Consider the following 27,180-nt stretch of genomic DNA (forward strand, 5'->3'; position numbering starts at 1 on the left):
TTTTGCTACAAAAAACTTGTGAGTTATTTAAACTGTTACTGACTCTTCTGAAATGATCAAAATATATTGAAAATGTGAACTTTTTCTAGTGTTCATCTGTGCTGAAATGCCTGAACATACTTCTTGGTTTTGGTGACACAATATGACATTACACGGGAGCAGAAACATCCCTGGAGAAGGCAGCAGCATCTCTAGGAGCAAGGGCCGTGCTGAACCATCTGTACTTTCAGCAGCCCAACCTCCCGCCCTGCACGCCAAGTCAAACTCTGGAAAAACTCCACTGGGTTTATTAAAGAGAGAATTAAAAGTAACACAATAAAGTGCTCGTGGCCAAACAGAGCATGGCACTTACTTGCCAGATCGTTCCCTAGTACGTATTTAATATTAGTGTTTAATTGCATGATGTAAAGCACTACGCAGCACTGTGACATCAGGCCGTGGAGGCAGCTGCTGCAGACACAGCAAGGAGTGCCCAGGCACCAGCGAGGGCTGCCGTGCTCCGGGCGATGTGCTCTGCAGCCATGCTGCTCTTCTTGGCTCCCTCTGCCCTGTGGGGTGATGGGAAAGAGCTGGATGAGCCCCACCAGTGCACAGGGGGGTTGCTGGGGCTTTTGTGCCCTGACTCGAGGGGTGCGCTCCCTCGCCAGATGGTTTTGTTTGACTAACCTTTGGTATCACTGGCTGTCACCTGGCTCGGTGCAAGACAGACATCAGCTCGTTCTGGGTGTTCCGAAAACAGATTCGGTGGTTTTGTAGGATCAGAGGATGGTGTGTAACAAAAAAAAGCTGCCTAGTTTAGCCTAAACAAGACAAATCACAGGAAAATCCATCCAGGTGGAAAGGAAGAGATAGTGCAGTTACAGCTGACGGAGTCAGAGAGGAGAGATTGCCCAAGGATGTGGGCTGGAGGAGATGAAGGAGAGGAGACTAGAAAAGTGAAAAAGCTGCTGCATTTCATTAATCTGTATAAAGTCTGGAAAGAGCTTTATGTTGTTGGTAGAAAAGTGAATCTACTGATGTTGGCCCTGGTACCAGCCGAGCTGCCACCAGTGCATGGGCTGGATCCTGCTTTCTGCATGGCGCTTCTGCCTCGTGGTTTAGTTTAACCTGCGAGTGCATTGGCTTGGCATAAAGCACACGTGAGTAAGAGGGCTGAGGGAATGTGAAGTGGAGGGTCTATGCAAAGCAAAGTTTCTGTAGTATATTTTAAGTATGAGAAAAATATTTAATATCTATAGATTTCGCAAGCGATAATGAACCACAACGCCTCAGGAAATAGGCATTATTTTAATTGGCTTGATAAAATAAATCAATTCATAGAGAAAAACCTCCTTGCACAGTATAATTACAGATACTGGATTATAATTCAGGATCTTGCATGCTCAGGCTGGCAGGCAAATAACAGGAAAAATCATTAGCAGAAAGTGGAAGAGGCAGACATATGTTATAGGAATTTCTCCACTTTCTAGTCCTTCGTTTATAAACTTCAGTGCCTTAATCTCATTAGATGTCATTGTCACTGCTTGTTATGAAACACTCCACTGTTGGTCCGGGTAGAAACACGTGCTTATTTGTTCTCTTTACATTTTTAAATGGTCACAAATTAACGTCTCCATAAATCGGGGGCTTGATTAAAGCTTTGAAGGCTCTTATAGAAACTGCATTCCAGTATAAAGAAATTGTGATGTAATCAACTCAGAGAAAATATTCTGAGCAGTTTAAATTATCTTTGCTCTGATGATGTGCATAATTTAACCAACCCACTGCTTAACCTAGTGGAGAAGAAAACCACAGTGGCTCTAGCAGAAAGTCCAAGTTTTTGCTGCAAGCAGCAGCAAAAGCAGCCTGTTTGTCTCGTTTTCACACCCAAAGCTCTTTGTCTCCAAACCTTGGCTGTTCTCCCATCTGTGCCTGGTTCTGCATCTGCATGGTTGCACGATGGAGATGCGGATTTCCAGGCGCTGTGTGTGTGACAGGGATCTCCCCGTGTGCCGCGCATCCCTGGTCCATGAACCAGGGTGCCTCAGTAAGTGTTTTCTCCCCATTCAGGAGCTGCTTCACCAGCCTGATTAAAAAGCAGGATTCTGCTGCAGTAAGTTGGGGTATATTTTTTAATGTTGATCAAGTTGGAAAGCGAGTTTTGTTGGTAGCTGTGGCTGGCCTTTCTGGGAGAGGCCCCGCTCCCTGAGCCCGCCCCTGGCTACAGGAGACTCGGGTAGATTTTGTCCATGGAGGGTGAGGACTGAAGCCCACAGGTTTATGCACTGAATCCGTCAGACTTAAACCAGGAGGTGTCAAGCTCGGCACTGCTTTCCTGAATCACGGCCTTACCTGTGAACAAATAACATATGTCTAAACCTGCTGTCAACTGCAATGAGCTACAGCAGAAACTCAGTGCCAGCTGATGGTGGTTATACTTTTTGGCCAGTATATATATGACCATGAAACAGAGCAAATAAAGGCTTTGGTTTTATCCATACCTTTTTATTTATTTCTGTAGTCTGTAGTAAGGGACCATTGCTTTAAAATCCTTAGACATTTGGACATATTTTACAAGACAGTACAGTTTCTGAATGTCACACATTGATCACAGTTTCATACTACTACATGCATATAAAGACACTGATTTTTTTTTTTTAATAATTTGTTTACGGAAACAACTGGAGAGGTCAATAAACTTCAACAAAGAATGACTAACTCAAAGTTACAAAAAATGTAAGACTCTAAGTACACTAGTATATGGCTAATGTTGTTGTAATCACCCCAAAGTGCCAGAGTATTGAAACATTGCTTAAATGGGGAGAAAACATCTGCTGACACATTGCCCCTTGGGTCTGTCCAACAGAACCCAACAAAGAGCTTGTGCAAGACGTGCAAGATCTGCTGGGCTGTAGGGCAGAGGCACGAAGCACTGCCCTTTGTTACAGACACACTGCACTGGATTCCCCATTGTGTCCCCATTACGCAGGTTAAAAAAATAACTGAAATGCAAGGCAGTGGAGATACTTGTCATATGTTTTGGCTTTTCTCAAGCTGGTCACAGTCTGTTTCAATTTCCTGATACAAAAGCAAATCAATCCACATGTACTAGCAAAGCCACAGGAAACATACATTTTTCCAGTTTTCATTTGCTGTTAACTATCACATTTTTCTTTTAAAGGGAACCCCCTGCTTTCTCATCCTTTAATGACTGGAGCTGCTCACCGCTGCCCTATGGAAGTTTCACTGGAAAGCCCTTGCAGGGTCAGCCGCCATCCTGTGCTTGTGGAGAAGGAAGACCCGAGGCTGTTCCCCAGCCCTGCGACACGCTGCGCAGCCGCGATGTGCAGCAGAGTGACGACCGCCCTGGTGTCCTTCCGCGGGCGGGGAGTTATCGAACAGCGCATGCAACAGTGCCTCAGTAAGTGTTTTCTCCCCATTCAGGAGCTGCTTCACCAGCCTGATTAAAAAGCAGGATTCTGCTGCAGTAAGTTGGGGTATATTTTTTAATGTTGATCAAGTTGGAAAGCGAGTTTTGTTGGTAGCTGTGGCTGGCCTTTCTGATTGCAGTATCATGGCTTCAAAGTAACATGGAGATGCTGCTCCCCCCACCCTTCCCCCGAAATGCACCAGAGGGGAATGCGTCAATGCCAAAGCAATTTTCTGCACCCACCACTAAAAAGCCAGGAAGAAAAAAAAAATATTCCCTGTCTTTGCCACAAGCCAACAAAACTGCTATAAATAAAATAAATCCCAGTGATCGCATGAGCCCATGTATGGCTAATAGTACTTAGGGGCGGTGAAACATAAAAGGAAGGAGAGGCATAATGGGCAGAGCTCCTAAATGAAATATAGAGAGGAGAGAAGAACTGGTGAGTTCTAGAAATGTAGAATACCAATAGGACCAGAGGTTGTGACACAATCAAAGGTAATCAATGGCCCACCTGCCGAGAGTGTCCTCCCAGCATCAGTAAGTCCCCGGACCGAGGGCTGAGAATGTTGAACCGTGTGACTGAACTTGTGGTCCTGCTGTAGGATCAGTCACCTGTGACTTTGGGACACCACTTGCGGCATCAAGCCCATGGAGTGAGCTGACATGGAGGGATGCTCGGCCAAAATCAGGACAATGTGATTATCATCCTTCTCTCCCAGGCTTTCACTGACCTGTCTCTGCTTCCCATTCCCTCACCCCTCTGGTTTCCTTGGTAGGTGCTGTGGGCAGACACCCCCATCCCTGAGGTCACGCAGAGCCTTTAGTTTTCCATTAGCTTTTACGGACATGGGTCCAAATTCTTTACTGGGCTAAATGGGGCACAGCTCCATTGACCTCAATTGGCTTTTACTTAGAGCAGCAAAGACTGTGGCATTTCACGCCAATTTGGCTGCCTGGCTTCCACAAGACTCTAGTTTGGGTGGGTCTTTGTGCTGAGGCCAGCTTGATTATTATTTTTTGAAGGTAGTGTCGCTACAGTCTTGAAAAGATCCCTTTAAAAATGTCAAAGGCTAAGCCTTGTTCAGTCCTACAGATATCAATAGTATTATTTCTAGTTAAAAAGAAAAATGAAGCTTTCTCTTCTAAGCCTCTAAACTGAAGACTTCTTGTGCAATGAAGCCAGAATCAAGCAAAATAAAATTCTGAGTAGTATTTACAGATAGGAACACTTGTGGCACCCTACCATTGGTGTCAAAGGACACTTATTTGTGTAACACCAGCAACAAAGGGGATACACGTCCTGAATGGAGACTTTCAGTTTTCCTAAGGTTTCCTTTGTCTGGCCAAGACAAAGTTTCAGTGCAAGAGCTAAATCTGATCAGCATGGGGTGCAAAACTCACGCTGGCAAATAAACATCTCTTCTTTGAGGGGCTGGTTGGTATTTGGGTCGTTTCTGTCGTGGCGTGGAAGGGCTACTTGCTGGGCGAATTTAAGACTGGTCTGACTAAGAAGCTTTCTATGGTTTTGTTGACTTTGCTCAAACACACTTACTGATATGGAAGGCGCCTTTTGAAGGGATTTATGTGATCATTGATGATAGATATGGTGGGCTACTGCATTAACTGCTTTCAAAAAAAAGAAAAATCCCACCCAGTTTTAATACTTTCATGTGTAAATGGGTCTTGCCGATACATAATCACATGTAAAACAGTGTCTGCTGGTTATTCTATTCATTTGGGTGGAATCTGGACTTTCTGAAACATGTGTTTTCTCAAATTAATTCTGTTTCGGGTTTACTGGCTAGCATGGTGGGCATATAAGAAAATCACACAAGCAAACAAAAGAAACAGGGATCCAAACTCCATTTTTGGAAAAAAACACAGTCACTGACCAGACTGCTGGGCGGATTCAAAACAAAATGTTTGTGCAGGGCTACAGAGCTGGTCTGAAGCTCTTTGTCATGCTAAACTTCAACAGGCCATGAGATAGCTTCAGGATGCACACTTATCTCATGGACTTTTTATTCAATTTATGTGGCAGTACAGCTATAAAGGAGCAGGGAAGATCATTAAATAAGCAGGTACATGGATGGGCTTTACCATAACCAAGTACAAACCCGGTCCCTTTCTGAACGTGTACATTTAGGTTTTTCATTCCCCCATATTTTTTTTTTAAATCTGATTTTGTCTGGGACTGAAAATAGAAATTCCAAAACCCAGTGGGATATGAAAGACTTGACCCTTCTGTTTTGGCCCAGGAAACACTCCCCTGAAGGTGAGAGCTTTGCCTGGGCATCGTCAGGTCACTGCATTAAAATAAGAGCCTGAATTTTGATGCTTATCCCAACTCCATCAGAATTATTAGGACAGTCAGATTCAAATCTCATCTCTTCTTCATGCTCTCAGCTTAATTGATGTAAATCTGGAAAAACTCCACTGAATCAAGGCTATGGCTAATGCTGAAGCCAGTGGCATTGGCTGACATTTGCACTGCCATAACCGAGGGCAGAGCCTGGCCCGCTTCTGTGCTTCTCAGGAGGAACTTCTTAGTTTCCATAGCCAGTCTCTGGTTATTTTTAAGTACCACAAACAGGAAGATACAAAAACATGACAACATCAGACAAACTCAGTGACCTTTCACAGACACACTTCCAGGAGGGATGTTGCGGGTGTTTTTTCGGAACGAAAGAAAGTAACGACAACAAAAATGTTAGGGGATCAGCTATGTAAATGAACACCAAGAGAGCATCTAATATATTATTCTGTAATACAAAAAGAAGAAATCTGACTCGGTTGCCCTATTATAAATTTGCTAAAAATACAGATATATATTTATATTTTTATATATATATAATTTTTTTTTAAATCTGAACAGAAAAATAGACTACTCTGGAATGCATGAAAGTCACATGACTTTTCCATACATCAGATACTTATAAAGCCAACACAATGGCAAACAGAAGGTACAGAGGTAACTAGAACATCTGTACTTTATTCAAGAACTATTTAAAGCCATATTCTCCCCAAGTGGGTGATCCTAAAGCAACCTAAAGCAACACTTGTTCAGTCTGATTACTGTAAGCAGAAGTGACTGACCAAACATGAAGAAGTTGGAGCTAATTTGGAGTCGTCGGGGAAGCCCACCTCCCCATCTCGCTCCCACCTGAGCTGCACAGGAGGGCATCAGTGCCACATGGTCATCATCGCTCGGCTACTTCATTCAGTAATTCCACTGTTCACTTTCAAATGCGGTGTTAAAAACTGTTGGAGATCATGTTATGTGGAGCTTACCGACAGAGAGAGAACTTGGCTTTACAAACCTTGTCTTTGCGATGAGTTTTAAATACTCTTGTTATTTACTATAAACTGTACCAGTCATAATTCTGTCAAGACATAAATATACAATAGGTACAAATATTAACAATACATTACAATTTTACAGAAGAGAATACTGTTTTCGTTAGAAATGTGTATCTTATTAGCTGCAAGGGAAGAAAAGGCTACAGTTTATCACAGCCATAGTTGCCAAAGAAACCGACCGCCTCGGATGTGTTTCTGCGTGACTTGCACAGACAGATATTCCCCGGCATGTGACACACGGCATGTTCGGGAAGGGAATGTGCGTTCCACAGGTCTTCTTTTCCTCTTTTTTTTTTCTTTTTTTTCCTTCTTCTACCTTTATTGACTCTTGAGCCTTCCAGAAAAATGTGGATTTCACAGGAGACTGTTTTATTTTGGGTTTTCTTTTTTTTTCCCCATAAGTGTGCTTAGGTGAAGTTTCTAAGAAAAGGCACTGAGAAATCTACTGCCATGTGACTGCTGTTTTCCTCTGTTCAAGGCTAAAACTCAAAGGGTCTTTGCCTCTTGGTTCAGAAAACTGCACCCATTCCTTCCGCATATATATATATTATGAGTATATATATATATATATTTATATATATGTATTAAAAACGATATTGATGGCGTAAGATACAAGCAAGCGCAGACATCACACGTACATAGTCCTTTCCAACACGATGTCTTCTGCAGTGGCGGGTGAAACTCTGTCGGCTTGCTTGATACAATGCACAGTAAATTCGCAGACCTGAATGCCAAATATCAAATATTATGCAGTGATTAAACTGCACGCTTTAGCTCGATGCAAGAGATATTGCATATTTTCCCCAACTGTTATGAGCTTTGGGAAACATGTATCAAACAAACTATAAAACGAAATTGCCTTTCTAGTTTCTATAGGATTTGACGAGCATTATGTTTTCAAAGCACTGCCTTTCCTTTTGTAATGAGTACAGATTTAGTCTACCATAGCTTTATGTTCGAGTAGATTTCCCAGTGCTTACATTATATATATGTGTATTATGCACACACACACATATATAGATACATACTTCATATTCAGACTTTATTTCATTAAAATAAATTAAACATAGTTCCTTTTTAACTGGGCACAGAATGAGAGCTACATCTTCATACACAAATACGAAAGAAATGCTCTTCAAGCATATTATATGCTTAATTTTAAATTATTTGCTTTCTATAAGAAATCTATAGGACTTTGGCTATTCAGACTTAAAAGGTAGATTTTTTTTAATGATACTTTTGAATTTGGCTTTCAAAAGTGACTCAATAAAATGCTACTTTAAAGGTAGGACTAAATAGATGATATAAGATGTGTGTCGTGAGTGATCACACAAGGCAGACAGAGGGCCTTTGGTTACAAGGAGAGTTGCACCAGTTGATTATCAGTTAAAAAATGATAGAATTGTTGATCTATACATTTTTGTCAGTGCCATCTATAAACCAAATACATCAATTTGGATGAGAGTGTGGTAAATACTACACTATATGGCTATATTTAAATATGTTCACTTCCGTGATATGTAAAATATGACTTTTTTTTTCCACATGAAAGCATCAGCTCTAAAAATATTTAACTTGGAAATCACTATTACTTACTTTATCAAAAAAATTTTCCCTGATTTTTCTTCTTTTTACATTTGTGCTGATGGCAGACATGAGTGATCACTGAAACATAGAGATTATGTTAAGACTGTTCTCTTTAAAATTTCTCGTTGCTCCTCTATGGCCTCGGAAAGCCACAGAATAAATCAATATTTAAAGCTTATCTGTTGGAAAGTCACTTTACCTTTTCGTGACGACTCAATCTTAACTAGTATCTCAGCAATACATCAGTTCCTCTAAGTACACTTGTATTTACTATGGCCAAATCCTAAAGTCCTTCACCAGGCAAAGAGCCCACTCAGAGGAACGGTGGTTTTGGCTGAGTGAAGGCAAAGTAAAAGCCAGCGAACCTCAGGAATTGGCCCTGCGTAAATACTCTGGAGAGTATCCCTCACATGCAGAGGTGCCTTGAACTTATTTTGCGTATGCTCCTGCGTCAGTCTCTGCAGGGCGTGAGGTCCCTTCCGCTGCCCGCGGGCTAATTCATGAGGTGATGGCTCAGGTCTTACTCACGCCTTCCCCAGGGTCTTGCCTTGCTGGGGCGCAAGGGCGACTTCCGAGCGGGTACCTCGGGCTGCGTCCCCCTGCCCGGGGATGGGGTCGGCTGAGCAGAGAGTTAACTCCAACGCGTGTACAGTTTTGTGCCAAGGAGAGACCTAACAAAGCTATCGTTGTAACCCATAATAGTTCCTAAAACATATATGTGCTTATTGCTTTTGTCCGTACGTGCTGCATTCGCTATTATGGATTACAGACGGAAGTACTGTACGGCTTGGACGGACAGACATTTACATTCAGGACTAACCAACGGCTTTTTTTTACAATAGGAAGGAACAAAACGCAGCGGACTCGAGCGGCTCGGGGTCTTCCTCCCACCCGGGCGCCTCCACTCCCACGTCCCGTGTCTCAGCACGTCCCCGGACCTCCCGCCTGCAGACCATTACGCGCCCTGACAGGTACTCAGAGATAGGTCAGGAAACGCTCATTGACAGAGTTATTTACAATTGAGTTTTACAGTAGAAACAGAGAACAACATAAAAGGTCACCATCACAGTTATCACAGGACAGGTTGTGACTTGCTACAGGCGTGTAACAAATCGCGGTCACGACAGGAGGCACAAATTAAAATAGTGCTTGGTTAAAGTGCTTAATTGTTACACTCCGCTATCCTACTCCAGCATCGCAACAACAGCAACAACAAAAAGTCAACGTAAAGTGCTTTTCCCCCCCGAGATTAAAAACCAAAGACAAATTATTTCCTACACAATTTGACATAACTTTATTGAAACAATAATATTTTAAAAACCTAGGCTGGTGGCTGCTAGTTCTGTTCATTTAAAATGGTCAGATCTTTTTTTTTCTTTTTTTTTTTTCTCGTTTCGTTTAAAAATGACTGGATGTTATTAAAACATCAGGCCTGATATTCTCCTGTCTCTCGCAGCTGCTTCGCGCCGCAGCTTTGCAGGACCCTCTCCTGCCCGACCTCCTCGCGAGAGAGAACACAGCCAGGCCGGGGCGGGTCGCTAACGAATCCCTCCTTTTGCATATTTATGTAACACTTGCATATCTTTCACCGCGCCACTCGGGCGCAAAAAGCTTCAGACCAACCGGTTCCTCTCCTACGCCAAGGGCGAGACTTTGGCTGACGCCTCAAGTCGGCGTGCGGGCGGGAAGGGGATGCCCGGGGAGCCATCCCGGTACCCCCGGCACGTGCCGCAGGGACCAGCTGCAGCGTCAGTGCCGCCGCCGCGCTCGGCCGTCCCCGTGAGGCAGGGCAGCAAGCGTCTCCCTTCCACCAAGGGGTAGGGCTAGAGCTGAGCTCTCCTTGCAGCCCTATGCTCCCCGGCACCGGGAAGGGGGTCTGGCTGCGATGCCTCCAGAGATTCCTGCTTCTGCATGGCTCCTTCACACCTTCCCAGCGTGGGCTGTGGGTCCCCTGAGGGCCACGCGCTGGCCCTGGGGCAGGTATTGTTTTTTAGCAGAGGGCAAGTGCAAGTTTCACTATGTCCTAGGGGATGTTTGGAATTAGATACAAGTGGTGCAACTCACCCTGCTGATATTTCAAAAGAAAACGTCAGGTCCTACAGGATATCGCATTGTTAAACACACACAGAGCATTTTAGCAATTGGTTTCTCTAGACCGTTATTTGTTTTAAATGGTTTTCACTTGGATTTTCCAATAACGCAAGTGTTCCCTGTTACCTTTAGACATAATATCCATCAGAGAAAGCTGTAGATGGGGAACAGCTGCCCTGAAGCAGTAAGCATTGTGTTTTTGATAGCTTTATACCAACCCCAGCAATTTATTCCAGAGTTCAAATCTGGCTGCCTTGGCATCCTTTATGGAACTAATGCAAATCAGATGTTAATATTTCCAAAAGGAGCTCTAGCGTTCAAGGGGAATGGATGGATATTTGGTCACATTGGCTTCACTGGACAACATGAAAGGAGATCAATGTGTGATCATGATTTGCAATCCTTATTTTGACTGATGTGGGCAACGTCTTTAGAGTTGTTTCAGAGAAGGACATTTTCACAAACCCACACTGGACCTCCCCCAGACTTTTAGAAACAGGTGGCTCGTTTCAGCCAAGTTCATGCCATGCAGAAGCTCTTTTTTTTTTGTGTGTTGACTGTAAAGACATTCCTTTAAACTTTCAGTAAGTTCTTTTGGAGCCCATCTCAGATGCTTTGATCATGTGTGTTTGCATGTCCTCCGCTGCCTGGTAATACATGGACTTCTGGGGAAATGTGATTTTCTAGTCTGACAGTCTCTTGATTGCCCTGGGTTCTTCCAGTGATACCTTCCATAGAGTAAATGCAGTTTTGTCCTATCAGCTTAGGGGAGGTGGGTAAAGCAGCAGCTTCTAGATGGTTCTTGTCTGTTCTATAAACATTGTCCTTTTGCTTTAGATAGCCACTGTTTGTAACATTGTACTTGGGACTCACATTTCCGGGCGGACTCGAATCATAAAGCAGCTGACCTTCATCGTCAGTGTCAGCATCTATGTATTTGTGTATACCAGCATCATGGAAGTTGAAAGCTATGGCTGTCTGTGTCTCTGGTGACTTTGGGGGTGTTCTTGCACTCGCAGTTGTGTAGATGGAGGTTTCTGGGCTCATGAGAGATCTGTCAGAGAGTAAGGAAGTATCTGTAGCAGCAGCAGCAGCAGCTCCCCTGCTCTTGAGAGGGTCTGGATATATTCTCAGTACATTTGATGCTGGTACTAATGTGCTGGTGTCCTCTTCCATGAAGTTGACTTTCAGAGACCTTAGTTTTAAAGGGTTACTGGCCTTTATGGAGCTTTTGGGGCTTTCTATGAAAAAAGCAGAACGGTGGCTGCCTTCGGAGCTTGGGTTCATTTCCGCAAACCTGGCACTGCTGCCCTCTGATCTGCTCTGCTCCTGAATCACGCTAATGCCACCTTTGCAGGGAAGGGTAGTGAGCGGGCTGTGGGAAAACCTCCCGGAATCAGGGAACTCCGCTGCACAACTTATGAAGCTGTCGATGCTGGACATGCTCCTCATGTCAATGATCCCATCAGCACGAGTCGTCAGCAAGGGCACCATAGGGCCAGGAAGGGTTTCCATTTCGAGCTCTTCCTTTTGCTTTCCAGGCTGACTCGACTCTTTAGTATTAAGGTTTGGCTGGGACTGAGTCTTTGCCATTTTGTTATACATGTCCTCTAGCTGTTGGACATTCAGATGCTGGGGACTTGAAGATGATCTGGCTTTTTCTGGAGATCCTTGTTCCTTAGTTTCAAAAGATTTACTAGAGCTAGTTTCAGAAAGTGTTCTCTTTGTCCATTTCCATTTGCTGGGAGATAAATGATTGTCCTGAACTTTATCCTTTTTGGTTATGCTTTCTCCGTTCTTTTCAACCACGATGTCCATGAGTTCTATACTACGGGCAAACGCATCCTTCATGTTCATGGAGACAATACTGCCATTCCTTTTTGCTCTTTCAAGAGCTTCCCTGCGCTTAATGGCTTTCTCCTGCCTCTTCTGCTCTTTGTAGAACTCAGAGAAGTTATTAACAATAATTGGGATGGGAAGAGCAATAACCAGCACTCCAGCAATGCAGCACAGTCCTCCTACTATTTTACCTAAAAGCGTTTTGGGGTAGATGTCTCCGTAGCCTACTGTTGTCATGGTGATTGTTGCCCACCAGAAGGAAGCTGGGATGCTCTTGAATTTTGTATCATCCTCATCCTTTTCTGCAAAAAACACTAAACTGGAAAAGATCATAATGCCCATGGCCAAAAACAAGATGAGTAATCCAAGCTCATTGTAACTCCTCCTCAGCGTAAACCCCAAGGACTGTAAACCCGTTGAGTGCCGGGCGAGCTTTAGAATCCGGAGTATCCTCATAATTCGAAATATTTGGACCACTCGTCGTACATTTTGGAACTGAAGTACACTTTTATTGGATTCTGTGAGGAAGATAGTGACATAGTACGGTAGGATAGCTAGCAAATCGATAGCATTCAGCGGGCCTTTGAAAAACTTCCATTTCTTAGGTGAGGATAGGAACCGCAAGAGGTATTCCATTGTAAACCATGCAATGCACACTGCTTCCACGTGGGCAAGTTGGGGATTATCTGTGGTCTGCCCAAATTCATCCATGCCTTGTAGTTCAGGAAGTGTGTTAAGGGACAAGGCAATTGTAGATAGTACAATAAACATGATGGAAATGATTGCCAAAATCTGGAAAGGAAAGAGAAAACAGTGAGTTCATCTCAGAATATATGACGCTATCATTGCCATTAACGCATGGCTACGTTTCCACTTACACATTTCAAGACTAATTTTGCTCTTAGTACGCAGGAGTCAGATAACCAATGCATCCTGAGGTGATTTTATTCCAGAAGCTGCTTTAATTATGTCAGATGCATAAAGGAGATAAAGCATGTACTTCAACTCCTGTGCCTTCATCCCTGTGTAGTCAAGGAACACGTACCAAGCAGCTAGGATGCCAGGAAGGCTGTGAAGCAGTTCACAGCAGGAGCTTTTGATTAACTACTAATTAGGTGCCCAACAAAGTCCATCTGGACAACAGGCTCTGAAATCTAAGCAAGAAGGAATGCAATTGTGAATGCAAGATTCGATCAGAGTGAAGTCCTCCATTTAATGCACAGTTACATCTGTCATTTTGGGTGCCTACGGCTAATTACAGAGACGTGTGTACAATTCTACTACGTGTAAGCACACAAGTAATACGCTCTTTTTAAATGACTCGTCTCTAATTTGAATCTAGATGGTTGTGAAATACACGAAAACTTTACCAAGCTTTTTAAAATGTTTTGAGGTCTGAGCTACTCTGCATGTGACCAACCGCCCATCCTAGCTCCTCATTGCAACCAGGGGAAAGAGTAAATTCATCCAGGCAAGTCAAACTGCACAACACTGAGACAGTCAAGACAGGGCAGGTCCAGCAGCTGGAGAGCTCATCCAGAGTTATCAGGAACCAGCTCTTAGGCTGAAGAGTGCAATGAGAGGAGAAGCCTCTGGTATGAGCAGCTTCTCTAAAAACCCACATAAATCTGATCAGTTCCTGGGCCACCGACTCTATGCAGAGCTGGAAAGCCTAAAATGCTAGATTAGTGTAATTGCAGCTTTCAGCTGGTGTAGGCAGGCCGTCCTTCCATACCTGTTTTATATAGACATTAATGTACTCCCCAGTTTCCCTAATTACATTTTCTTTTAAAGTCGTTTTAAGGAGGTTTTAGAGCTGACAGACAATTTGAGGAGTGTTTTTTTTCTACTAGCGAGTTCTTTCTCTAGTTTGCTAATTGGGCAGGAATATATCCAGTTTCTTAGGTTGCTGCCAAAATACAGAAATGATTTCAAAACACACGTATATGTGACTAATGTTTTATGCATTCATTTCAGTGTAAGCTGGTCCCTTATGCTCGCTTTTCTCCTGCTTGATAGAAAAGCAGCATGAAATCAATTGCAACGTATGCGCATGATGACTAGACACACAATATTAAGCCATGAATTATAAAACGTATGACAAGAGTTCTGCATCACAAATTGCAAATGTGACACACTCACTCCTTGCCCGTATAACTAGATTTTAGCTTTCCTCACAGTGACCTTTCTCAGCCAGCCTCACAATATCTGAATATCCACAGTTACTAGCTGGAGAAAGAGATTCTTGCAGGATTCCTCTTCAGTCAAGCCCAGCACAGACATCCTAACAGTCAGGAAATACCGGAGTTCTGAACATTTATCCCTAAGCAGACAGTCAGAACAGTGGAACAAGCCTTGCTGCTGTAGGAGAAACATGCAGATCCAATATGGTTCAGAAGCACTGTGGTCTTCTCAATAAGAGCCTCACCACTTCGCTAAAGCTGAAAGGCAGAAACGCTCTACGAAGGCTGGAAGCTTCACTTGGATTTAGTTCATATAGTAAGCCTAAGCTATGGCTTTAGGAGAGAAGTCAGCCCATACACCTTCCAAAAAAAAATTCCAAATTTAAGGCAAGAATCTCAATTTTGAAATTTTTATTTCAACAAGTGTTTTAAAATGCACTTGCATTTAAGCAAACCTTTTCCAAATCAATGTAATAAAACCATTTACCTTTTAACTCACTAAAAATGTACTACGTAACTTTGATTTGCACATGATGCTGCAGACCTAGTAATTTAATCTGAAGAACGCAATTTGACTAGAAATAAAAATTAGCTCCATTAAACAGCTTTGTTTCATTGTCTAAATTGGATTAAACGGAAGAAGTGAACAGCATAAATGGCCTCCTATGCAATGCTCTACTGCGAGGAATTTGGGAATATCCTCACTTTCCTTTAGTACTGAGAAAAATACTGAGAAGATTCCTTTTCCTTTATAAACAAGTTGCTGAAAGGAAAGTTTGTTGTTAGCTGTGCTGCGCACCCTCACAGTGCAGAAAACCTTTTGCTTCCTCTTTTCCCATCAATTTGCTCCTGAAATACAAACCAGCTCATGACAACTTGTGTAATGGGAGATTTGCCTTGTTGAGACACTTCTCAAGTCAATGCGGCAAAGAAGCTGCAGGAAAGACTTGAGGGGTGCAAAAAGCAGGAAGAACCACAGGATAAAGGGAAGCAGAGAGAGAAGAAGGGAAAAGTGCGCGAACTGACGGTTTCAAACTCAAGAGAATAAAACGTAAGTAAGCCAAGTGTCTCATGGTGAAGTGGGGACAAATTTAGATATTAACTGCTTCTGCTTGTTTTAAAAGACCATCTCCTTAAGACCAGTAATACCTCTGAGAAAGTAGGGAGCCCGATTTGCTTTCCTAGAAGGCTCTTTTAGTGTTTTTGCTGCAATTTCTTTGTTTACAACCCGACATTTCTGAAGGTGTTTGGGATGTTTTCAATGGTAATTTCAGATTTTTTGCTTGACTTTATCTCTGCCCAATATACACAGAAGGGCTTATTTGTAGACTTAGATGTACCTAGTGTGTTTTATCTCCTTCACTTTCAGTGTAAATATTAACACTCCATCTTTATTCAGCGGATGGCATCCAGCAGCCGTAATTGGTGTCAAACCTTCTGTTTCCTTTGATATACCTTCCTGCTTTGAAGATCAAGGCAATGCCAGATGAACATAAATTTGAAAACTAGAAGATCTGAGGGTAAAATTTGCTTTTGGTTTAGCAGATTTAGCCGTGGAGCTAAGCAATAAACACAGAGAGACATTTATCATTTCTCCCGCAAGTCGCAGCAAGATGTCACCTGTGCTCCTAAGATACAGATTTTTCCCCTTGTTGATCTACTGCAATCATATATCTTTGGGAATCTTGTCAGGCTAAGAAAAAATTCTAAATGTGGGTTGACTGTCCTCAGGTATTCAAAGCACTTTTCAGTTGGAAAGTACAAAAAACTGGGAAATGAAACATCTCCAGTGGGGTTTAGAGGATCCTTCTCTAAAGCATATCTGGTCCTGGTAGCATCTCCATCCAAAAAAAACACCCAAGGAGCAGTTGTCCACAGAAAACTGGATCCAGCTGCTGCTGTTGTCAGGCATTAGCACCGCATTCATTGGCACAGGGCTCTATCCCAACATATTTACAGTCTGGGATTTCAGATTATAGGAATCACCATCTGTCTATCTAATAAAGTTTCCTATCTTGGCCATACTGAACTAGCTTGGCAGCGTTCGCATTTTCGGCTGTCAGTAATGAGAGACAGAAAGCCGAAGGAAAGACATTCATACCACCGAGAACGTCTCTGGAGATGCTCTGTGTGGCAGGCAGCCTTTTCACTCCGTTCCTGGCCTTTCTTCCTTCCTTTCCTCTTCCAGGTTCACTTCTCTTTAACAAGAAAAGCCAATGGGACAAATTTGGGCTTGAGTAGGAACAATCCCTCTGCAGTGAACAATACTCCAGCTGTTCAGGCAAGAGCTCACTGGAAAAAAAGTGCCCATTGTCCCCGTGCCGGAGCACCGACCCAAAACCTCGCTGTTGAGTCAGCTGCTAACCGTTTCTTGAAATGGAAGCAAGCATGGAGAGAGGGCCTCCCACTGTAGCGCTGTTTTTCATGATTCCTTACACAGAAAAGTTCCCAGAGCGCAGGTTTGGGCTTGCAGAAGGAATAGGGACAGGAAAGTTAAGCATCGGGGCCTGTTAGATGTTGTGAGTGCTGCTGAAATGTGCATATTCCTACTCATGGAGCTGGCTGTGCCCCCCATAGGTCTTGCTGCTGGCCCGTTTGCCATATGGTGACTTGTTGTTATGAGGGCTGGGGAAGGCACCTCCAATATCACTGCAGGCACATCCAGAGCTTCTGAGTTGGATGCCCCAAGTTTGCACCGGGTCCTATGAAACACGTAGCTAAAACAAGGGAAAAGCTCGAAGCCTAAAATTTGGAGGCATGGGAAAAAGATTTGGAGGCACAAAAGGCTGAAATGAGGACAGGCCACACCGGTGGCAGAAGCAGGTGAGGGAATTCATGTACTTCTGGTGCCACATTCATGAGAGCTGTTCTCCACTGTCCTCACGTGGGGTCCTTCAGAGCTAGTGATGGGAGCCCTGACAAGCCAGGTCTGACTGGGCAGGTATCCACAGCAGAGCATCACAGGTGCTCCTTAAATCGCTCGTAAAGCTGACAGGGTTTAAGACAAGTTTTTCCCCATGCAACTTTCAGACCATTTCAGACCAGATTGCAGGAGAGAAGCTGTGCAGTTCCCCTCCTCTTTACTTCCGCATTTACTCTTACATTTCACCTGCAGCAACACACCATAAATTGTGAAATTCCCCCTCAGGTACTTTTCTAGGTGACTCGCAGAGGGTATTGGATGGGCTCCTAACGACAGCACTGGCTCCTAGTGCGAGTCTCAGTATGTATGGGCAGGATTCCAGAAAAAACTTCTCCTCCACTAAATCGACTGTTTCGCAAAGATTTTTATTGAGTGAATCTCTGGATTGCTGCTATGGTTCCTTTGTGAAAGCTAAATAACCCAAGGACAGGCAGGGCAAGGCTTTGAATGAATTTAAAGCAGTCGCCTCAAAGTGATTAGCATGATTGTGCATACATGCTGGTTATTACATATGCAAATGAGACGAGCGAGCTGATTGTGTCAGTAAGCAGAGCCAGTTTGTGTGCAACTGCCGCTTCCTGAGGCAGGATGGCTGTGCCATGCATGCAAGCCATTAATCCCCACCTCCTCCAAAATCCCCCCCAAAACTAGGCAGGCAACCTCCACCACAGACCTTCCCGGGGACACCCGCCTGCACTGGGCCCGATCCTGCTCGCGGGGGGAGAGCGGCCCCAGGGATACATCCGTTGTATGGGCAAGGTCCGTGCTCATCCCTGGAGGGAGGAGGGCTCCCGCAAAGGAGGCAGTCTGTTCAGAAATTTCCCGTCTCTCTCTTGAGCTTGCGGTAGCAGCAGTTTGTGGGCAGCAAAGCTGTGCACACCACTCCCCAGGCAGCACGGAGCGGGGTAAGTTTGAGGCAGCAGGGACTAACCCAATAGTTGGGTTTGGTGATTTTTATCTCCTCTTTGCACTGCTAAAGATCCTAACTAAGGTCAAGGCATAAGACCAGAGACTTTCAAGGCCATTACAATTAACGCGAATTGGCTGTCCAAATCCCATAGATGGCTCTAAAGTCTCAGTGTAAGCATCTGAGATCTATCTGCTCATGGCAACGTGCCCTATACTTTTTCTGCCTTCATACCCAGTAATGAAGCTGATATAGCAAGGAGAAGGGGTGGTGTGTGGGAGAGAGTGGGAGGGTGTTTGAATATAGATTCAATATTCTTGGAAATACGATGAGGAAATGGTTATGTAATCAAGAAGTTCAATAATGGTTTTGTCTAATGCGCTTTTTTAGCTCCATCAAGGCCTGCAGAATAAACTTGGCATCAGGACCAGGTTTCATTCATATGCTCCATTTACTAAAGGATTTTTCCTGCAGCCCCCCTACTTCCCCAGGCAAACAATATACTTTGAGTCAGCCTGTCCAGCTCCATCCTGCCATGCCTATGCCAGCCTCTGTCTCCCCAGGCTCTGAGAAACAGAGAGCACGGTGTATTCTGAGCGATATCCCACGTGCTGAGCAGCACAGAAACAGATGGAGAGTTCCTTAGTCTCCTCTCTGCTTCGTTCTGCATGGGAATAACGTCTCCTGCTCACAGCAGCTATACATATCTATGGTATTTATTGACAGGGACTTGTTTTAGGAAACATCTCTTCATTAGAAAATGCCTATTTATTCACTAACTGAAAGAGTTCGCAAAACATGGCCACTTCTGATGTCGCGATTCTGACCATTGGACTTGCAGGATGTTTTTTCTAGAAAATGCTGATGCCATAACAAAAGGTAACACTTGCTTCTTGGATCATGACAAGAAGTTGAGGGCAGACTTGGGGACAGGATTGCAAGGGAAATACGGAGAACCTTTAATCTGCATTTTCATTTGGAAGGATGTTAAGATGCAATGTAAGACCTCGAATCTCCAAAACCCTCAAGTCCCACTGATTCCTGTGGAGTATAAATCCATGCTTAAGAGTTTTCCCTGGTCTGGCAATTTACAGTTCGGTTCTGCGTCCTGCCCCCAGGGGTTCTTGAGACCCATTTGCACCAGGAGATCTGTGTTCTGGAGGGGCAGGACCCTGCACGCACCAGCTTGCTCGCATCCCAGCTGTGCCCCTAGTGACTGTGTCCACAATCTGTAGACGGTAAACTCCTATGCCCTTCTGTAAGCATTACCACATAGTATGAAATCCATAAAAACAAAATCAAGATGGAACAATTTGTATTTAGCTTTGGAAATACATGAGATCTTCATTTTGACATTGCCTACGAAAGCCCAGATTGAATAATGGTCAATCATTTTGTTTTAAATAGAGCTGCAACAATTTTATCTGTTGAGAGAGTAAGTCTATTTGGTTTAAAAGGGGATACAATACTTCTGCTGATTATATGTCAATGCTTCACTTGCCTACAGGCACCCAGAGAGCTGCAGCTACAACTGCTGCTGACTAAGCTAAAGTGGGCAGAAGAGCAGCCTTCAGGCATGGCTGCCTCTAAATTCCTTAACGCTGTAAGGACATGCTTAGTTGTCAGAGAGCTATCGAGCCCCATTAAATGATACATGGTGTCAGTCTTCCTTCTGAGCAAAGCCCAGATGCAAATGGTGTGCTGGAGAAGAAAATGATAGATGAATGAAAACACTGAAAAGGCAAACTTCAAAGGCATACATTGCCTTTAGACATCAGTGCAGTGATAGTGCCCAGGAGAGGATTAGTGAGGAGCATCTGTCCTATTTCTGCTGCTGCTAGCATGAGGAAAATCAAAAAAGAAAACAAATGCATGGCACGTGGAAGCTTGAGTTTCCAATTTTAGTCCTGGCTTCTCCTTCTGCCCAGGAAGACCACAACCCAGCAAGCAGCACTACTGCAAGATATCCAGCCCCGACATCACCAGACTCAAACTGTACACGTCCTCCCCTGCACGCCCAAGCAGATAAACTCTACTGCCATCCTCAAGCCACAACACACGCTCTGCTCAGGCTTCGCAGGTCTGAAGGTGATACATGCTCCCAAGGAAGGCTGCAGCCATGCCCCCAGCTCCCCGCCAGCCTGACCGGGGTTCTTCCCCGTGAACACTCCGACCATCACTCTTGCCCAACCCACTACACCTTCCTCTCGCTCACATTTTTCCCACCCTTGGGCTGTGCAAATGTTGGTCTTGGAGCACAGAAGTGGGGAACGGCAGTGTGGTATGGCACAGTCTGCTCTTTCCTTGAAAGGCAACTAAAGAGACAGGCTCTGATGGTGAACCCCCACCCCAATGCGCAGAACATCCCACCTGCTCTTCAACCCTCTGCACCACAGCAAGTCCTTAGCTGTGATCAGGGTCAGACTCCAGACCACCTACCCAGACAAAACCATCCTTCCAGCTTGATGCTCCCCTTTCAGGCACATCTCTCATTGCTGCTATCTATCTTGCATTCAAGATAGTGGTTTGGATTCAGAAAAATGAAAAATAAAAAAAAAAGAATTCTTTAACCCTCAGCACTGGTAAATGCCTGCGAACTGCTCTTCAGGATGCTTTTGTGGTTTTACCCTGCACCAGAGAGAGAAAATGCTCGTGGTCGACTCCCACTGTCCCAAGCAGTCTGCTCAGCCTCAGACTCTATTTACAGGGGATGCTGAGCTTAAAGTGTTGGTGTTTGCTGGAGTAGCTGTGGGAGGATTTTTTTTTTTTTAATGGCTAAATTCAATCAGGAATGTGCCAAGATAGCATGAAATCAACTAAATGTAATTAAGCAAAAACTATTAGCTTGATTGCTAAACCAGTCTTCCTCTCATGAATATGCATGAGAATAATTGATATTAATTCTTTTCATATCTAAGGCACATTAGTCCTGCATATTATACTGTAGAATTTTTTGGAAGACTAAACCAGTTCCACTGCCGCTTTCCTCACCAAAAGGTATAATTAGTTTTGCTGCAGGGAGATTTACCTAGTCATTGATCCCACTCTGGGTTCCCACATCGCGAGGAAATTAGAACAGAGCTCAAGTGATGTTTTGTCTGCAAAAACAGTGACCTGTTTAGCTTTTTTTCCAGAAATGTGTTAGGAGAAGTGGCAAATCTGGTTACCAGCATCAGCCACACTAATGACATTATGAAGAGACACGAAAGGCTGCAGAAACAGTAAATCCCTATGGATAGACCCTCCAGTGGGTCTCAGAGGGGTTTTTTCCATTGACACTTGGCATAAGGACATAAAATTTATGCTAAGGCACTTCTGCTGCCTGACAAGCTGGGGAGATGTACGGCTTTAGGGAGACAAATCCTCCTGTACCAGGGTGCAGCCTTTGTCCAGGCTGCACAGTGCCGCCCATACACTCACAGCCTGGTGTAAAAGGGGCTTTGGTGGCATATCTTTCACTGATGAGGAAGCCTTGGGCTCACACAAGGGATTAAAGCTGTTAATTGTTTATTCCTTGCAAGTAGCCTGCAAAGAAATAGCACCCCTCTTTTCGCAAAAGAGACATATGAAGCCCACAGGTGGTGGGAAACATCTCTGCAGGATCCCTCCAAGCTCTCAGTACCTTCCTAGTTCTAAGTTCTTTATTCTGCTAAAACCTCTTGTTTTCCTAATCAGCTTCTCTGCTCTCCATCATGCCCACACTATCTTTGTGTTCGACAGGCAGCTCTTGTATCAGACAGAAGGGCTTTGATGCAGGGACACGTCCTCCCAAGGCTTTTCTCTAACTGCAGCAGAGCACGGAGCCCTCGATGAGGGCTTTGGCACAAAGTGAATGAAGTGGTTTAATCTCAAGCACCAATGGTTCTTCCCTTTGTAAGCACTAAACACTGGATTAGATATCACATATTTAATAAATAGCGACAATGGTATACAAACCATATACCAAAGCACTTAAAAGCTAATTCTTGGCAACTAATTATTCATATTAGTACGAGGCCATAGCAAGTGGTGAGTAGAGACAGCAGATACAAAATCTGTTTGAACAGAAAAGGTAGCTACACATCAGCATTTCAACAAAAGAGTTTGATCTCAGCTCAGTAAGACAATTTTGATGCATTCTAGCTTTAGAGGATGAAACTGAAGCATGGAGATGTATATTTGGTCTTTTGTTGTTTTTTTTTTTTTGAATTGGGAGGTTGGGTTTTTTAAATTTTTTTTTTTTTTTTTTTAGCATCTCTATTGAGCTCAGGAAAAGCTCAAACTCTTTTGAAACGTTGGCTGGCAATCTGGGAACATTCGCTCCCATGCTTACTGCCTTCTGGACATTGACACAACAGTAAGCCTTTCCAAATCACAAGAAACAAACACCAACTCCAGATAGCCCTTGGCTCTCTGATAGCTTTGACATCTCTGATGATAGCCTCTCCTGTGCTACTGCATCCCAGCATGCTCCCAACAGACACCGCATGGGCAGGCTAGCAGCAAGATGCCCATCACACAGAGCCGTCCCTTCCTGCTCTCATCCCGTCCTCAGCACAGACCTCTGAGATCACCTCACCACTGTCACCCTCCCCGGGTGGTCACAGGCAGCAGAGACTCATTTATGCTACCATGGTACCCGAGACGTACATTTACAGCAAGAACTTACTTATTCTTTAGCACACCTTTTGCCATGCTCAGGGGACTGCAGAAAACCAGAGCTGAGCATAAAGAAGGGGAGGTGGGAAAAAAGAAAAAAAAAAAAAGGAAAAAACAGAAAAGCCCCTCTGTCCATTTGGATAGGGAGCAGAGCTGGGTTTTACACTGTTTCTTGGGGGTTTTGTTTTTTTGGGGAGGGTTTCTTTAGTGTTTTACTGATCTTTTTGTCCTTTATCCTAATAAAAGTCACCTGAAACTGTTTGAAAAATGCAGATGTGCTGCCTTTTAGTGAATGTTTATTGAAAAGCGGGGAGGGGAGGGGGCAAGGCTTCCTGTAAATGGCAGCAGAACAGTGCCAGGAGGTACATCGTATTTTAATCCATGTGCAGAATAGCCAAGACCATCATTGAAGCCCAGATTAAGGGAAATGATGCACTTCACTGGGTTAAAGTGCATTTTTCAGTTGCCCTTTTTTTTTTTTATTTGAGGTTTCTATGTCAATATAGGACGATACCACACTATATACTGGCTGGCAGAAATTAATCTTGTCACGAATGTGCTTCTTTGAAAGGCTGAGCCTTCCTGAGCTCTTAATTTGAGCTGATTTGACTGTCTCATTATCATAGCAGCAGATTTTGGAATAGCAAAGTTGAACCTTACTTGAACTTGTTGGCTCCATTAGCACTGTTTTTCTTTCTCCTCCCCACCTCCATCCATGAATAATAATATCCAGTATCACTTTTTTTTAATCCTACCGAGGCCTCCTAGTAACTGTTTGCTAAACAAACGCACGCTAACATGGCGCATTGGGGGAGAAGCTTATTAAGAGCCTCAGTTTTGTTTGCCAAAGATAGAACTTGTCATTCCAGGGAAACACACAGTTTTGATGTCCTGGGAAACTCGGGATCTTCTGTCAGGCACATGGTCCTGTTATCTCACACATCGAGCAGACTGGGAGCACGACAGCTTTGGGGTTTGCAAAACACATATCGTGCGTGGACTGGGGCCGGGTCACGGGATTCTTTTTTCTATTTCTGTTCTGAAATTTCATTGCAGTTCAGCTGAACAGTCCTTGTCCAGGCCCTCTGTTCTCTCGGAGTGTGGCTCTGCGTGGCTCATCCTGCCGTGGTCCCCAGGATGCTGCCAGGAAGCAGCTCTAGCGTGGTTTGGACATTCCTGCTTGGCCAGCAGAAAATAACCTGCCCCTCTAAACACACACAGGCCATGACATATGTGGCTCCCGAGGGCCACAGTCCCTGCAGCAGAGACATCCGTCTCTTCTGTCCGCAAGAACTTTCTTCGGAAAGAGAGAGCGGGTCTGCAGAGGCCGTGCCCGGGAGGAGACCGTGCGATCCAGCACAAGGTCAGACGAAAGCCACCCTGTGGGTTCCTTCAGCCGCTGGATAAAGCTCTGTCTCTGATCAGGTTGCATTATCCCTAATGAGCTCTGGCAGATGCTTCAGCTCTCTGCTCTTCCATCAATCCAGACGGGTAAGACCCACCTTCCCGAGGGCAGCGCTTAACCCTTTCCACGTATGCTTGCTTGCCCATGGGGAAGCCCAGATATTAATTGGGTCCTGAACGAGGCACCCAAATTGCTCACGCTGCTGTAAAATGCTGATTGCTGAACTGGGTAAACTGAATTTACCCCACAGCCCCACAGTTGCAAGAGCCAATCCTGGGGTCTCACGGTGCTCCTCATGCCTGTAGAAATGGGCATCTGTTCCTGCTCCACCACTTGGTCTCATTGTGAGCGCAGCACGAAATACCAAAATCCCCAAAGGAGCAAGATTGACAAAAAATGCCAGCTCCTCTCCAGGTATTAAAATATGGCTTTTTAATGCAGGCAATATCCAGCGCCTCTCATTGACAACACTTGTGATGGTCACCTGCTGCCTGATGTGAGCCACTGGGACCTGGTCTGGTGAGAAGTCGCTCAGCACATTTGGAAAGGGCACACAGAGGAAGCCCAGAACAGGGAGAAACTCACTGATGAGTGGGAAAAACAAATCCAGTCTAAATGGCAAAATACGAAAGGAAAAAAACCTCCTCGGCATGCCAGGGAAATAACTGCACAGAAGTTACCCAAGGGATCCAGGAATAACCTTTCAATGGTTTGAAATCTGGCACAGACAGATGTGAAGGAGAGTCCCCGGCCGCTGAGGGCTCTCCGTGCGTTACATGGAATGAGCCGGCAATTCCCAAGGCAGTCCCAAACGCCAGGCTCATCAGAGGAGCTAATATTGCTTTATTTCTTAGACAGGAAAAAGCATCCTAAGGGCAGTGGCACTGGAGCTGTGTGTCCCAATTAACCTGCTGCAGGTAGGGTCAATCTGCTCTCTCCTGCATCCCCTTCAGAGGGCACGAAGCGTGTCTGTTCCCATGGCCACTCTCCCCTGGGAAAGAGAGAGGCAGGAAAAAAGGTGCCGCTCTGTTTATGAGATAGTCCTGCTTTACGGCGCTGCCCTTCCTGCAGCCTGGCTGAATGGTCTGTCTTTTTTTCCCCCCCCTCTCTCTCATTTCTCTGTCAATTGATTGCTCACTGCCAGAGGGTATTATTGGCTTCAAAAGCTTCATTTTCTGCTTCCTGAACTGCTCATCTTCTCCTGGCTCATTGCTGCTACTGGAGGTCAGATCTGGGTCCCAGAGTCATTAGGCCGTTTTGGGTTTGACCTTGAGAGCTTCCTGTGCTCGCCCTATCACATGAAAAGCCCCTTTAATCATTTCTGAAACAAAAATCCAACGGTGAGAGATGATTTGAGTATTTCAGTGGTAGGTAGAAATAAGCTGGAACCAAAACGTTCCCAGCCGGGTTTAAAGAATCCCAGTGCCTGGGGACGTTCCTGCCTGCCACGGAGCTGGGGGGCTGTGGCAGCACCCTGGCATCTCTGCACACACCGAACACTTGTGTCAGTTCTGTAAACCAGCAGCAGTTGTGCTCTGGTCTCCACTTTTGCTGTGGATGATTTAATGGGTTGCAAGATTCAGTTGTATAATTGGTATGAAAACTACAGCCTGTTCCTGAAGGGTTTCCACCTGGATTGGAAACTCCCAAACTGTAATTTTCAGTGAGCAGCCGGTGAAAACACAAGGGAAATAATGAAGTGGTGAATCCTGAGCTTCTGTACCATGCTGTTCAACTGCCTAGCTGGGTAACCACAGGGAAGAAGGAGCAGTGGTAAAACTGCCTTACAGAAAACCATTATTTTCTTAATTTAACACCTTACATATTGCTCCCCCAATATTCCAGAGAATTAGCTTGTTAGCTTGTTCTTTGCAGAGTTTTGCTGGCAAGGTCTCATGAGATTCAAATCTTTGATGTGAGATTTCTACTATGTTCTGGGCAGAAACATCTTTATCAGATTATTGAGTAGTCGGTGGACTTGTTTAGGGAATGGTTACTTAGAGCATAAGAGCAGCAGGACAAGGAGCAGACACTTTCCCTGGGCAGGCAGGGAGCCGGGCATGGGCTCCGGACATGGAGCTGCTACTGCTGCACCTAAGCTTGACTGAAGACGTGTGGTTTGGGTCTGCCGGTGGGTTAACTCGTTTCCTCTAAGGCTTTGTGCCTTTGCAGAAGGAATAAATAATGCTCTGTTCTGGACGGTCTCATCCTGTGCCACTGCCAGTGTGCCCGGACAGGCTCCTGGCCAGAGGCTGTTCACAGGAGTCCGTGCCAAGGCGGGTTTGTGCTGACCGTGTCTGTAGCCCCATGGAAGACGTAGGTGAGATATGCACTCGGTGAACAGCTGGACTTAAACATCAGTCTCCCCAGTTTAGGGCCAGAGATTACAGGTGCCACTCAGGAAAAACACTGAGCAGGAACTAAAGCAAGGAGAGAGGCTGTTCAGCCATGAGACATGGCCAGGGACAGCAGGCATGAGACGGTGTTTTGAGGAAGAGCTGACTTCTTCAGAATCATTCTCATTTATGAACTACTTCTGTAAAGCTTTTGAAACTCTTTGCTTACTGAACATTCAATTTAAGGCAAAAAATAATAATAGTTCAGGGTTAAAGAGGTCAAAAGGAAAAGTTTTGATAAAAATAATTAAAACTTAAAATGAAAATAGAATGGAAAGATGGAAATAATGAAAAAGTAGCTTTGTTTCACATCCTTCTGCAGCACAGGCAGCTTCTGTGTATTTTGCAATGTTCACATGGTGAGCCCCCACTCATCACCTGTTTATTTCCTTGTACAGGGACGTGTCTGGAGGAGAGACACAGTTACAGGATCCTGCTC

General features: G+C 44.5%; 1 protein-coding gene across 1 annotated transcript in view; it reads right to left on the bottom strand.

The window, feature by feature from the left end:
* Positions 1-11,056: 11,056 nt before the first annotated feature.
* Positions 11,057-27,180, bottom strand: part of KCNB1 (potassium voltage-gated channel subfamily B member 1) — a 121,666-nt gene continuing 105,542 nt past the window's right edge. Inside the window, exon 2 of the mRNA XM_009979348.2 lies at positions 11,057-13,081. Coding sequence (XP_009977650.2) covers positions 11,057-13,081 — 2,025 coding nt within the window. The remainder of the gene's footprint in view (positions 13,082-27,180) is intronic.

The sequence above is a fragment of the Tauraco erythrolophus genome, chromosome 18 (genome assembly GCF_009769465.1).
Source record: "Tauraco erythrolophus isolate bTauEry1 chromosome 18, bTauEry1.pri, whole genome shotgun sequence".
Classification (NCBI taxonomy): Eukaryota; Metazoa; Chordata; class Aves; order Musophagiformes; family Musophagidae; genus Tauraco; species Tauraco erythrolophus.